Source organism: Tupaia chinensis, unplaced genomic scaffold, assembly GCF_000334495.1.
Source record: "Tupaia chinensis unplaced genomic scaffold, TupChi_1.0 Scaffold000094_1, whole genome shotgun sequence".
Taxonomy (NCBI): Eukaryota; Metazoa; Chordata; class Mammalia; order Scandentia; family Tupaiidae; genus Tupaia; species Tupaia belangeri.
Genome location: NW_006159556.1, coordinates 2,439,046 through 2,452,671, shown reverse-complemented (window position 1 = coordinate 2,452,671; position 13,626 = coordinate 2,439,046). Strand labels below are relative to the sequence as shown.

Below are 13,626 nucleotides of genomic sequence, written 5' to 3'. Positions count from 1 at the left end.
CTGCAATCCCTTTCTCCTCCATTCTCCTCTTGGGATCTTGGGCATACACACACACACACACCTAGCATGAGTTTAAGCCACTGGGTTTAGGACTCGAACCACGGTCGACTACGTGGGAATCCAGCTACATAGCCATTGTGCCAACTGCTGGTCCCCAATCTGGTAGTTTCTTAAAAACTTAAATGTAAAGCTATCACATGAACTATTTCTAGATACCTACTCCCCCCCAAATGAAAATATATATATCCACACAAATGCTTGTATACAAATGTTCATGGCAGGATTACTGACAATAGCCCAAAATTGGAAGCAACCCAACAACCAACCAGTGAATAGATAAATAGAATATGGCATATGATAGAATAGTATTCAAAATAAAAAGAAATACTGATACATGTCCAAAATACAGATGAATCTGAAAAATATAATATTAAATGAAAGAAGCCCATCACAAAAGAACATATATATTGTATGGTTCCACTTATACTAAGTGTCCAGAAAAGGCAAATGTTCAGATATATAAGGAAATTAGCAGTTGTCCGGATTTGGGTAGGAGATGAAAACTGGTAGGAATGGGAATTAATAGTAAATGAGCCCAAGGGATCTTACTGAGGGGATGGAATATTGTAGAATTAGGTCACAGTGATTTTTGCATAATCAATACATTTACTAAAAATCATTAAACTATATACTCTCAATGAGTATACTTTTGGGTATGTAAACTATACCTCAAAAGAGCTGTCAATAAAACAGAAGAGAGGCGAGACAATAGCACAGTGTTAAAACACAATGTTCTGCAAGGGATCCCACAGGGGAAGGTTCCCAGTTCAAGTCTGGAGACCTCCCTGAGAATGCTGGTCACACACTTGCCCATGATCTAGGTCTCACTAACAGCCAAGGGTGGACTGCAGCATCAAGACCCACTTGGGAGTGCTATTTCTGTAGCTCTTTCTCTCTGTCTCTCTTACTCATGGAAATAAGAAATAAACAAAATTTTAAAATAAATAAATAAAAATAAATTGGAGGGAACTGGAGATGGTGTAATGGTTACATCACCGGACTCCCACAGAATCGACTACAGTTTGAGTCCCAGACCCAGTGGCTTAAAACTCACTACAGGTGTATGTGCATGCATGCTCAAGATCCTAGAAGAATGGAGAAGGGACTATGGCATAGCTATCCCCTCTGTGGGATGATTTCTTGCTTTCTGTCTCTCCAAGGAGCACTCGTGCCCTAAAGCACAAATCTCTCAAAAAAAAAAAAAAAAAAAAAAAAAGGAAAAGAAAGTCAACAAAGTACTTGACAATTTTCTGCTAATGTAAAAACAATCTGTGTTAGGAGTAGTATATTAAAATTAATTTTTTTTAAGAGAGATTTTTGCTATAGGGTATGTGTTCTCACCAGAGACACAGAAAGAGACAGAGAGACAGGAAGCAATAAATCACCCTTTGAGGGGATGGCCACACCATGATCCCTTCTCATTCAGTCTCCTCTCAGGATTATGGCCACACATGCACATGCACCCGGTGTGACCAAGACTTGAACCGTGGTTGACTACATGGGAGTCCAGCAACATAACCATTATGCCATCTGCTAGTCCCCAAATTAATCTATTTTTAGAAGCATATTCTTCATTATAGTAACATATATTTTAAAATAATTATTTAATTTTATGTATTATTATTATTTTATTTTCTGTAGGGCACATGCACTCATGAGAGAGAGAGGGAAAAAGTGAGAAAGCAAGTCTCTAGGTCTGGGACTCAAATTGTGGCTGGCCGCATGGGAGTCCAGTACCTGTTACCTGTTGGCCCCAGCAAATTTTTTTTTAAGTTTTTTATTTTTGCTATGGGGCTTGTGTGCTCGCTAGAGACAGAGTTCTGGGGGTATGACTATGTCACAACTCTCTCTCTTCCATTCTCCTCTTAGGATCTTGGGCATGCATGCACACATACCCTGTATGTTTCAGGCCACCATGTCCAGGACGTGGAGTTGGCCATGTGGGATCCAGTGCCTTCACCACTACCACACTACCTCCTGGCCCCATGATAACACATTTGATCCCGTTTCATCTGAATTCTAAATTAATGGTGAGTCTGGCAAAAATAAAAACATGAAAGCACAGAAACATTCCCATGTTAGTTAGAATCCTTTGGTTATTTGGAGAAAAGGAGGAAAGCTCCTAAGGTTACTATTTTACCTTTGCTCATCATTGTTTGCAGTTTTAACAGAAGCAGAGGATTTAACCAGAAGAGAATCATCTGGCAGAAGGCTGCTATGAGTCAAATCTGGAAAATGTTCTTGAAAAGGCTATTCTTGCCATTGTTTCTCAACACATTTAACAGAATGTAAAGTTAAAAATGGAAGGATGTTTTAAATGTTGAAGTACGTACAAAGTCCCATTTAGAGACCTAATATGCTGGGTCCTCAGTGGAACAGAAGGGATTGTGGCATGGCCATCGCCCCTTAGGGAAGTGGTTTCTTACTTTCCCTCTCTCTCTGTCTCTCTCCAGCAAGTGCATGAACCCTATTGCATAAATAAATTAAAAAAAAAAATTAAGGACTTCTACCATGGGCTTTGGCTAGCCATCTAGTCTTCCAGATAAAGAAATTCGTAACTTAAGTCTATAGGAGGAAAAGGGGCTGTGTGTATTAAATTTCCAGCAGTCTAACAAATGAAAAGGTATAACTGGATGATACCTACAAACTCTGAGAAGTACACAATGACTCAGAGAATCCTAGAACAATGTCACTCTGATTCCATGAGGGAACACCTATGCCAAGTTGACCCAAGATTACTCAGCCCTTTTCATACTTTTAGTGACAGGGATGCTCTTATAAGACAACCAGTTCGGTTTTTAGATGTTTAAATTTTTAAACAATTCTGAGCTGAAACTGCCCCTCTTCCATTCTACTTAGCTTTAGGTCTGCCCTATGAAATTTGCAGAGAAAGGCTATTTCATTTTATATATTAGACAATTTCAAATAATTCACATATTACAATTTTAAAATGTCTCTGTAAAAGACAAACACTACACACATTAATATTTCATACTAATTATCTTTATATAAAGGTCCTCATAAAGCTCATAGAAATGCAAATTATGGGGACCAGCTCCATAGCCTAGTGGTTCAGGGAGAAGGATTCTACATCTGCAAGGTTCAAATCCCAGCATCATCAGCTTGAAAAACACATTGGGTACATGTATATGCATACCCCAAATCCAGGCAGGACAGAGAAATGGAGATGTAATTGCAGCATGACCACACCCCACCAATAGGTGCTTTCTCCCCCTCTCCATCTCTCCATCTCTTTCTTTCTCTAGCAAGTACATGTGCCCTCTGGCAATTCAAAAAAATGTATATTATGAAAACACTGTACATGGATGTCAACATTTTTTGCACCAAAAAAAATTCACAGTTTAATTCCACTTTTCCACCAACATTTTGCGGCTCCCACAACCATGATTGCAAATCAATGCTCTTTTCTTCCAGATAGGCCTACTACTCTGTTTGCTAAGCAGTCTATGTTTTCAAAATCTTTCTCATTGCCAGAGGGCATGTGCCCTTGTTAGGGGCTGGAGAAGGGAGAGGGAGAAGGAGGAAGAGAGAGGGAGAGAAAGAGTTAAGGAGAGAGAGAGAAAAAGAGAGTGAATGCGGTTCTCAATTAGGTATGCCTATACCACAATCCTTTTTCTTCCATTTCTGTTTTGGTACATACATGGGCCTGGCATACTTATCAAGCTGCCAGGGCTGGGATTTGAACTGTACTCTACCATATGGAATCTAGCTTTCTAGATAGGATTTAGCTGCTGCACTACAGGGCTGGCTTTATTTTTCCTGATTTAATAAACAAAATATACAGGGCCAGCTGGCAGCATCGTTAAGGCAGCTAGATCTCACATAGCTGAGTATGTGGTTTGAGTCCCAGACCTGGCAATTTGAAAAATATGGCAGGCCCATGTGCACATGCCCAAAACTCCAGTAACAGAAGAAACGAAGAAGGGACTGCAGCATGACCACCCCCTGTGGGTACTGCTTTCTCATTTTCCTTCTCTCTCCCTGAGGTGAGTGTACATGACCTCTAGCAAATTAAAATATATATACATATATATGTATTTACACACTTAATCAAAACTTTAATAATACATAAGAATTTAAACTGAAAAGTCTTCCTATCCCAACTCCAACGATCCTTGTGGAAATTTTATGCATAATTAAGCATATACATACATATATATATATATATATACACACACACATATATTTATGTAAGCAGTCTTTTTTTAGAAAAAGAGAATTAAACTAAACAATTTCTAATTTTGCTGTGATAAATACTTGATTTATTTTGGAGATCTCTCCATAGTGGCACATAGAGTTGTTTAATGTTCTAAAACATATTTTAATTGATATAATTAATGTCCTATTTACTGATGTTTAGGTTATTTATAGTTCTTACAATTACAAATATTGCAGCAATGAACATTCTTGAACATTTTTACATAATTATGCAGGTGCCTGAAAGATAAATTCCTGGAGATAAAATGACTAGCTTAACAAAAATATAAACTATGAATGTTGATAGATATTGTCACGTTGTCCTACAAAGATGCTGTAGTGGTTTACGGTTTGGTAGCCATCATGTGAGAACATCAATTTTGCCCATCAATGTTGGACAAAATGAAACTTTCAAATTATGCCAGATTCATTATGGATGAGATGAGCAATTTTTTTATGTTTATCAGCATGTACATTTTTTGTTTGTTAACATCTTTTTTCATCTCTCTAAAAAATTATGTGCTATCTGGCAATTTGAAAAAAGAAAATACAAAGGTAGAGTAAACTAAAAACATATGGAATCTTTTTCTATAAATCACTCATTTTGAATGATAAATTCAATAAGTCTCCAATCTGCCTGCTAGCTAATGATACAAACTTTTCTTAAATCTTAGTTATATAACTTACATGAACTCAATTATGTTATTACTCACCAAAGTACCACTTTTTAAGCCATTGTAAATTCATAATTACAGGTAACAAAGTATTTTTTCTCATATTATTCATTTCAGGAACTATTGGACATAAGCTTCTTCCTTTGTTTGGAATATGATTTCATAATTCAGTTTCAAGATTTAGCTTAAATTAATCTAACTTTCTGGTTGTAACATAACTTACCCAATTACCTTATTCTTTTGCTTTATATGCTACTTCATGCTGGGTTGTAGTTTCTATCACTTTAGCTAGAGTTTATGTATAATGCTCTGCAAATGAACATTTAATCAACCCACACAACCAACCGTACTTCCAGAAAACTGACCCTTAAATAAACGTATACTCTCTAACAGCCTCTGAACACTAATCTATAACTGTGTCACTGACCAGATGTTAAGGTTTGAATACTTCTGTCCCCTCAAAATTTGTATGCTGAAATTGAATCCTCCAATGTGGTGGTATTAAAAGGTGGGGCCTTGGGGAGGTCATTAGGGCATGAGAGCTCTGTGTTCATGAATGGAACTAACACCTTTATAGAAGACATTCATCTTTCTGCCATGTGAGCACGGAGCAAGAAGGTGCCATCTATAAAGCAGAAAGCTCTCTTCAGACACCAGATCTACAGGACATTGCTCTTGGACTTCCTAGCCTCCAGAACTGCGAGAAATAAATTTATGTTCATCATAAATTACCCAGTCCAAGGTATTTTGTTATAGCAGCCCAAACAAACTAAGACATCTTTTTGTTTGATTTATGAAGTCTAGATAGCACAAATGAAGATTCTACTTACATTGCAGTTTTGTAGAAGAAAATACACAAAATGCCTTTATTTGCCTATGACTAATCTAGTTTTCCTCCAGAACCTCATCATTGGTTTATTGTGGAAAGAAACAAAATTAAATGTTTAATACTATTTGGTATAAATCCGATAATATAAATAGTCCCTTCAAATCACAATTTCTTTCATTTTATTTAAGACAAAGTAGAATCCACCTATCGTGGTAGTATTTTAAAAATCATCTTAAGTCTATACACAAAGTTACCTGTCAGATAACAAAGGTAATATTTTTATGATGCTATATAGCTCACAATGTATTTTCATGTGATTGTTTAATTTGATTTTCACAACAATCTGATAGGTGGGGAAAATGAGAGAGATTAACCATCTTGCCCAAGATTGAAAAGCAGCAACTGAATGGGGGGCCAGCAGATGGTGCAGCAGTTATGTCGCTGGACTCCTACATGGCCAACCATGGTTCAAGTCTCAGACCTAGTGGCTTCAAAATCACACTGAACATGTGTATGTACATGCCCAAGATACTGGGAGAAAAATAGAGGAGAAGGGATTGTGGTGTGGCCATTCCCCATGGGGGGTGATTTCTCACTTCCCCTGTCTCTCTCTCTCTCCAGTCAGCCACCTGCTCTAAGGCAAAAACCACTTAAAAAAAATTAAATAAAAAGCAGCAACTATCCAAGTCAACACTCAAAGCACAGCTTGTGTCCTGCCCTTGGCTCCTGCCTCATCCCATTTCAAGATATGCATCTCCAAGTCAACACATGATTAAAGTGTATCAGTTAGGATGTTCTTGACTGCAAATAATTGAAATTCCAGCTCAAACTGGCTAAAATAATAAGGACATTATCACATTACATTAATAACAACACAAAGCAGTTCATGGCACTAGAAGACCTGGCTCATGGATGTCCCCACTATTCTACCATTCATTATTGTACAAAGTCTCCCTTCTTCGGCTGCCTCCCTTCTTGATCCAGAGATTAGTTGTCTGTCAGCAGCACCTGGGATATAATTCCTTGGAGGAGAACAGATTATTACTTCGATCATGAGACAGTTGTCCTTCTCTCTGTGTGACCTGAGCAATGTAGGCCAGAGACAGAATTTAAGATATTACATGGGGTATTTCTCTGCATTTCCTAGTCATCTTTGCATTCAGGGGTGAACATGTGACTAGTACAAAGCAAAGAACTATGAGAGAAGAAAGTCACTTCCAGAATGAGACAGATAAAAACATATGTGCCTTATCTATCGCTTTCCTTGCTGTAACGTTGAGGGATTCATGGTTGTGTGTTAAGGCAGCAAGTACAGGGGCCAGCAGATGGTGTGGTGGTGAAGTGCTGGGCATTCTCTTGTGGTCAACAACAGTTCCAGTTCCGGACCTGGTGGCTTGCTTTCTCACTCCCTCCTCACCTCTCTCTCTCTCTCTGTGTCTCTCTCTAATCAAATTAAAATGAATGAATGAATAAAATAAATTGAATAAATAATTCTTAAAAAGAAAGAAAGAAAGAACATCACAGATGGAATTGGCCTGGACCAGAGTCACCAGATAGAAGAGAGGTCTGTCAACCTGCATTGCTCTTTGAATAATATGTAAATAAATCTTTATTTTCTTGAACTACTGAGATTCCTGAGTTTGTCCATTGGAACATTTAGCACTAATTACCCTAATGCAGAGTATGTGCCTAACTCACGGAAGCCATGCACTGACCATCCTACATCTCATCTGAGATGGATGGATGTGCGGTCACCTGCATTGACTACAGGTAATTTTATAGTCGGAGGATTTCTATACCATTCAGTTGGAGACTCAGAGGAAAAAAAAAAAATAACAGCACAGTACAACACAACACAACACAAGATAGAACACTGGACCAGCCCTACAGTGCAGGTATTAGGCAGAGGAAGCCAGATTCTTCACTCCTGCCGGGGTTTAAGTTTCCAGTAGGTGTACACATGCCCAAGATCCTGATGAGATGGAGAATTAGAGGAAAAAGGATTACAGTGTGACCAGAACCTGCTGGGCTGCTTTCTCACTTTCTCATACATAGACACATGTATTCTCTATCATTTTTTGTTTGTTTGTTTAAGTACAGAATGCTTTTTGCAGGTATGCTCTTAGTTTCTTGAGGGTCTTTATATGACCTATTTAAAAGAAAAAGACAATCAAGCTGATAAACCTAGAACCTGACTTACCCATTGTGTTTTAGGCAAACATTTATTGAACTACTATTGTCTAGCCCCGAACAAAAGACAAGAAATGAAGATAAGATATGACCCTTTCTGTCCAAAACTCTGCAGTCTGCTAGTAAGACAGACAAATAAATAGAAAATGTCAGGAAGGTTGAATAAATGGTCAAATATTGCCTAAATCTACTACCAAGACAGCACTCTGCTCATTAATAACTAAGACCCAAGTGTAGTCAGTGACAAAGTTAGGACTTGTCATGTAAGGCTAAAAAGTCCATATTTTTTCTAAAACTCCAAATAAAAAAATAGCAGGTTCTTTTAAAAATCAAGAAATTCACCATGGCATTCAGAAAACTTAAATTCAGGAACTGGCAGGTGGCGTGGTGGTTAAAGGCTCTGGATTCTCACACGGCCAGTCATGGTCTGAGTCCTAGACCTGGTGGCTTGTTTTCTCCCTTTCCCTTTCTCTATCTCTCTCTCTGGTCAAATTAAAAAAAAATAACAAATGGAAAAAAACAAATCTTTAAAAAAAAACAAAACTTAAATGTAATCAGTATAAAATGAATTTAACGCCAAACATCAAACTAGGAACTACAAAGAAGATAACCATGACGACTTGGAAATCTGAACTTGCGTAATAACTGTTTGCCCTCTTTCTTCTTCCCCTAGAATATGCCAGCTTCCTCAGTTGAGCTTACCATAGTATTGATATTTAAGCAGTTGATACATATATTTAAGTAGACAAGTCCCAAACTAAAGAAAAAGTGTATATATCAATATGGGACTTAGTTCTCACTTTTCTGCCACACACATGAAAACATTTTTAGGAAGATGTTCGTTTTCCAAATCTACCTTTTATTTTTCTAGGCATATTATGCTACAATCCCCAAAAACTGCAACACAGCACAAAGACCAAACTTTAGTGGAAGGGTGGGAATGACTGGGAATTACTCAACGGCCTGAGCAAAACTTCTTTCAAACTGTGAGCTTTCTTTGTCAACCCTAAGTGAAATTTTGTACCTACTTTGGATCTAACTTTAGGGAAATTATGGAGTTCCATGAATGAGTCAGTCTGCGTCTCAGTCAAGGTAGAGATCAATGTACTACAGGCCAAGGGCAGGAAGGAAGGATCTAATGGAACAACCCAAGAAGACTACAAATCTGCATGATAAACAGGTCAAGGGGCTGCCTTCTCCTACACACGTTTGGTTCTAATGTGTTTCTTCTACAAAACTAGAAATGTGGAAGAGCTGGATCTGTAATAAAATAAAAATCAGTATTTTACATATGGATAAATCAGATTTTTTTTTTTAGAGAGATTTTTGCTAGAGGGCATGTGTGCTCACCAGGGAAACAGAGAGAGTAGGTGAGAAGTCACAAAAAGAGAGAGTGGGTGAGAAGGCCCCCCCCCCCCCAGGGGGATGGCCATGCTACAATCCCTTCTCCTCCATTCTCCTCTCAGGATCTCGGGCATACATGTATACATGCTGGGTGTGAGTTTCGAGCCACCAGGTACAGGACTCGAACCGTGGTCAGCCATGTGGGAGTCCAGTGCCTTAACCACTACAGACCTGCTGGCCCCGTAAATCCAATTTTGAAGGATATTCTGGAGTGATAAAAGGATAATCACCTGGATACTTGAATGCCACAAGCCTTGGGCTACAAGGAAAAGACAGACAGTCCGGCATGCAGGATGCTGAAAAGTTCTGAGCCTGGAAACAAGTCATCCAGCAGTTTTACTAAGAAAATTCCATCTGTGGGGTTAGTCCACCACCTGGTGACCATTCAGAGTCTATGTCTCAAAACTGACCACATACTTCTGGATATTTCCAGAATGCCATAACACCCTAAAATGAACTGCAAGTCTTTCTGAAACTTAAAAGAAAAAATAATAATATCTGATCTGGATGTTGTTTTTTAAAAAAATTACAAAAAACAAACAAGTGCGTAATTAAGGTGATAATGATGAATATAAATAATATTTCTCTTTTAATACTTCTAGGGACAAATAAAATACCCCCTTGGAATACAATGTCAACTTGAAATATAAATATGTATGATTGGTATGTATACATAATATGCTTTTCCTATATATTGAAATAAAAATTTAAATTGCAGAATTCTGTCGATTACATTAATTACATAACTGGCAATACTTAATTACTGCAAAAGATTCTGTACTAGAGTTAGGCAGAAATTCCTAAGACCTGGTTCTGGAATTCAGGTATATTTTTCCTGGGGATTTTGTGTTATTGTTGCTCACTGATGCTACTGTATAAAAACAATCAGAAGTTTCTACAGCCAATTAAGGAGCCACAAATAATTTATCAACCAAGTTTTTTCACCATCACGCTCAGCAACCATACTGAGACAGAAATTCCAGAATTACTAAATGAAAGCGGAACATGAAATAGAAAAATGTCAGACACATACTCCGAGGTCATAACTGATAGTGGCTTTAATACTTTCTGAAACCAGCTGTGAGCCTTGGCCTGCAGCTCCCACTAAGCATTCGTATTTAACTCTGTATGGACAAGCAAGTCTGAAGCACTCGAGAGAGCTCCACGCTGAATCAAGTGGATTTAACTGCATAAACTCAGCATGCATCTGCCTTCACGGTTTTGGGAAAGGAGAGCTGACTACATGCTGAGCGTCACTTTAGAGACTCCTTACTATCCATTCGAATGGACAGTAAGTTAAGTAATAAATCTCCCCCCACCTCCAGGAAAGAAAAGCCGAAGTTACACAAACAGCTCATCCAAAGGAAGAGGGGAAAGGCCTCTCCTAAACACCGGCAGGGCAGCGGCCTCCGAAGGCAGACGAGGCCTGTACTTACACAGATGGCCAGAGCGCCAGCCCCCATTCTCTCAGGAAGTGTCTGCAACAACTGATGGAGCCCAGACGAGCACATTAAAATGACAGCGAAATACGAAAATTCCACGCAGTGCCTCTGCTCTGATTTGAAAAACAGCTCCCAGGCCAAGGGTCCCCCCGTAAACCAAGAGTAGCCGCGAACATGTTAGGAAGTGCGGTTTGGCGTCTCCTTCGGCTAAACCCACATGGCTGGGAGGACCCGCTGGAGGTGAAATTTGATCCGCGGCGGCAGAGCCAGCCAGTGGAGGGAGTCACGTGACACGGGTCTTAAGTCGCTGACATCTTTTTCTTAAACCAGACTTTCTAGATAGCACACACAGGCTAGAAATCTGCCAGTCACCAGATGGCACTCATGAATAGGGCTAACAGGCCAGAGTGCAAAAATACAAACTTGTTCCTTGTTCCTACTCGTCTGGAAGGCTCATTTGCATACTCGGGCTCAGGTGTAAATGGCAGGCAGTCCTCATTTCTCTCTTCCATTGTTCAAGATTCTACCAGTGTTTTCTTCCCTCTAGCAAAATTGTTTTCAATTAAAATGCTCTATTTTATGTCGTCACTACTGCTTCTAATTGCTTTTGAATGATCTTAATCACATATACTGATGATTAATGTCTTGGTAGACACCAGCATTTGTGGTATGCAAAATCAACATTCTGCAAAACTGGCTTTCAGCTAACCTTTCAATAACATCCTACTTTGTAAGCTATGTCATTAGAAAAATTGATAGATTTTACAATTTCCAATATTGGACCTGATGGCTAAACTATTAATTTCGGGTAAGCCAGAAGGAAACTATCCTATTTTTCTTTGCATGTTTTCTATCCATTTTTAAATAGATCATCTAACACACTTAATGCATGCTGGCAAATATTATCTATGCTGTTTCACTTGAGCTGACTTTAAAAGACTTCTCCTGTATCAATAACAAAGGCATATCAAAGTTACATCTTAAAGGAAATCCCTGGGAGAAAAAGGGAAAGCCAAAATCAGCTTCCATTTTAATGCGTCCCTTCGAAATCAATATTCTTTGCATATCTATAACCAACCAGCACTACAGCCACGGCAGAGCCATGCTACCAAATCATCCAGCAAACCACAGCATATAGCACAGTACACTCATTTCCACTCATGTGCGTAAAACATTGTGCTGGCTCTGTTTCCATAAGGCAGAACACCATCCAAATCTCATAAAAGGGAATGGGCTATGCGATATGTTGGGTACCTTCTCCCATGAAGTGTCCAATGAGGGAATAGAGGAAGAAAAAGAAATAAGTGACCCTTGATGATTAGACGATGAGGTTCAGAACCTGCTTGCCCCAAATGGGACAGCTTGAATAATTGAAGCTAAAGGAATGGGGAAAAGTCCACAGAGGCAGGAAGGTCACACTCAGCTTTCCTTGCTGTTCTTCCCTGAAGCAGGTCATAGAATTTAGGAAGAGTTTATCTGTCCTTTCCTTCAAGTAGGTCAGAAGACCCTTGTAAGAGGGATACCCTCCCTATGCCTGAAGGGGAAAAAAAAATCCTTATCTCTGAAAACAAGGCATAGAGGAGAATCTTAACAAACCTTGTTGAATTTCTCCATTGATTACCCTTAGAGTATCCCCATTTCAACCTATTGTATTTTTCCATCACTGTGTACTCTTCACCCAACCCAGCATGGACCCTCTTCTCCCCCTTAGTTGTGGCTGAACCCATGGCTGTCCAGTTGAAGCCTACATCTCCCACCTTTTCATGTAGGTAGATGTGGCCATGGGGCCACATGCTCGTTAATAGAAGGTAAATCAATAAGCAGGGGCAATTTCTGTGTCACGCACTTAACAGGAAATCCCTCACTCCATATTCCCTCTTTTCTCTTCATTATAAGCTGGAATACGGGTGCATGAGAAACTTAGCTTCCACTATGGAGAAGAGAGACATGTCTCAGGGGATGGCAGACCAACTGGACCAGATGGAACCAAGATCTCTGCAATGACCCTGTGGAACACAGTTGCCTGTAAGGCTAGACCAACCGGAGTCTTAAGTAAGAGAATAAAACTCTAAAGTGTGCATGTGTATGTTTGTCTTTATCCTAATAAACTCGCCACCTGATGCAGATCCATTTATTGAGCAAATTTCTCATTTCCCAATTATGTGTGATAAAATCCATACCATATATTAAATTCATATGCACACCTGGACACACCAAGATCTTTTCAGGCCTTTTTTTCCCCCCTAGACTCATACCACTACCATATCATTTTTTATAAATTTAATTAAATTTTTTTTTCTAAATCTTTTTGTAATTTTTTTCACTGTGCAGCTGGCACAGTGTCTGCAGGTCCATAATAAATAATATGATTCACATTGTTATAACTAAAAAGAAAACATTTTGGGAGGGGAAATAAAAAGCTGGTCATGCACAATATAAGGCAATAATCTTTTTTTTTAAATTTTATTTTATTATCATCATAATCTTCTTTCTATTACACTAGATTACATATAACTTTACATTGACTTCCATTGCTTTTTCAAAATGGGATGCCAGGCATGTCAGTCAATACAGAGATATCAATCTCCCCGCTTTATCATTCAATATCTTTTCCATGCTTTTCCCAATAATTGTTATTATTATTTTTTTAAACAATCAATCACTATTTCTCATTTTGCTTATTAAAAAGACTTCACCCATCATGAAATACTTCCCAGACCGGTTCAGTTGAGAATACTATACATGTCATCATCAATAGGTAATAAACCATATCTATTTCTCATTAACATCCTGCCTCTCTATTGTTCAC

At 38.6% G+C, this 13,626-nt stretch overlaps 1 protein-coding gene across 2 annotated transcripts in view; it reads right to left on the bottom strand.

The window, feature by feature from the left end:
• Positions 1-11,028, bottom strand: part of FAM13A (family with sequence similarity 13 member A) — a 249,625-nt gene extending 238,597 nt beyond the window's left edge. For both annotated transcript variants that reach the window (XM_006143243.3, XM_027769857.1), the window contains exon 1: positions 10,812-11,028. In XM_006143243.3, coding sequence (XP_006143305.1) covers positions 10,812-10,886 — 75 coding nt within the window. In that variant the 5' untranslated portion in view covers positions 10,887-11,028. The remainder of the gene's footprint in view (positions 1-10,811) is intronic.
• Positions 11,029-13,626: the final 2,598 nt, after the last annotated feature.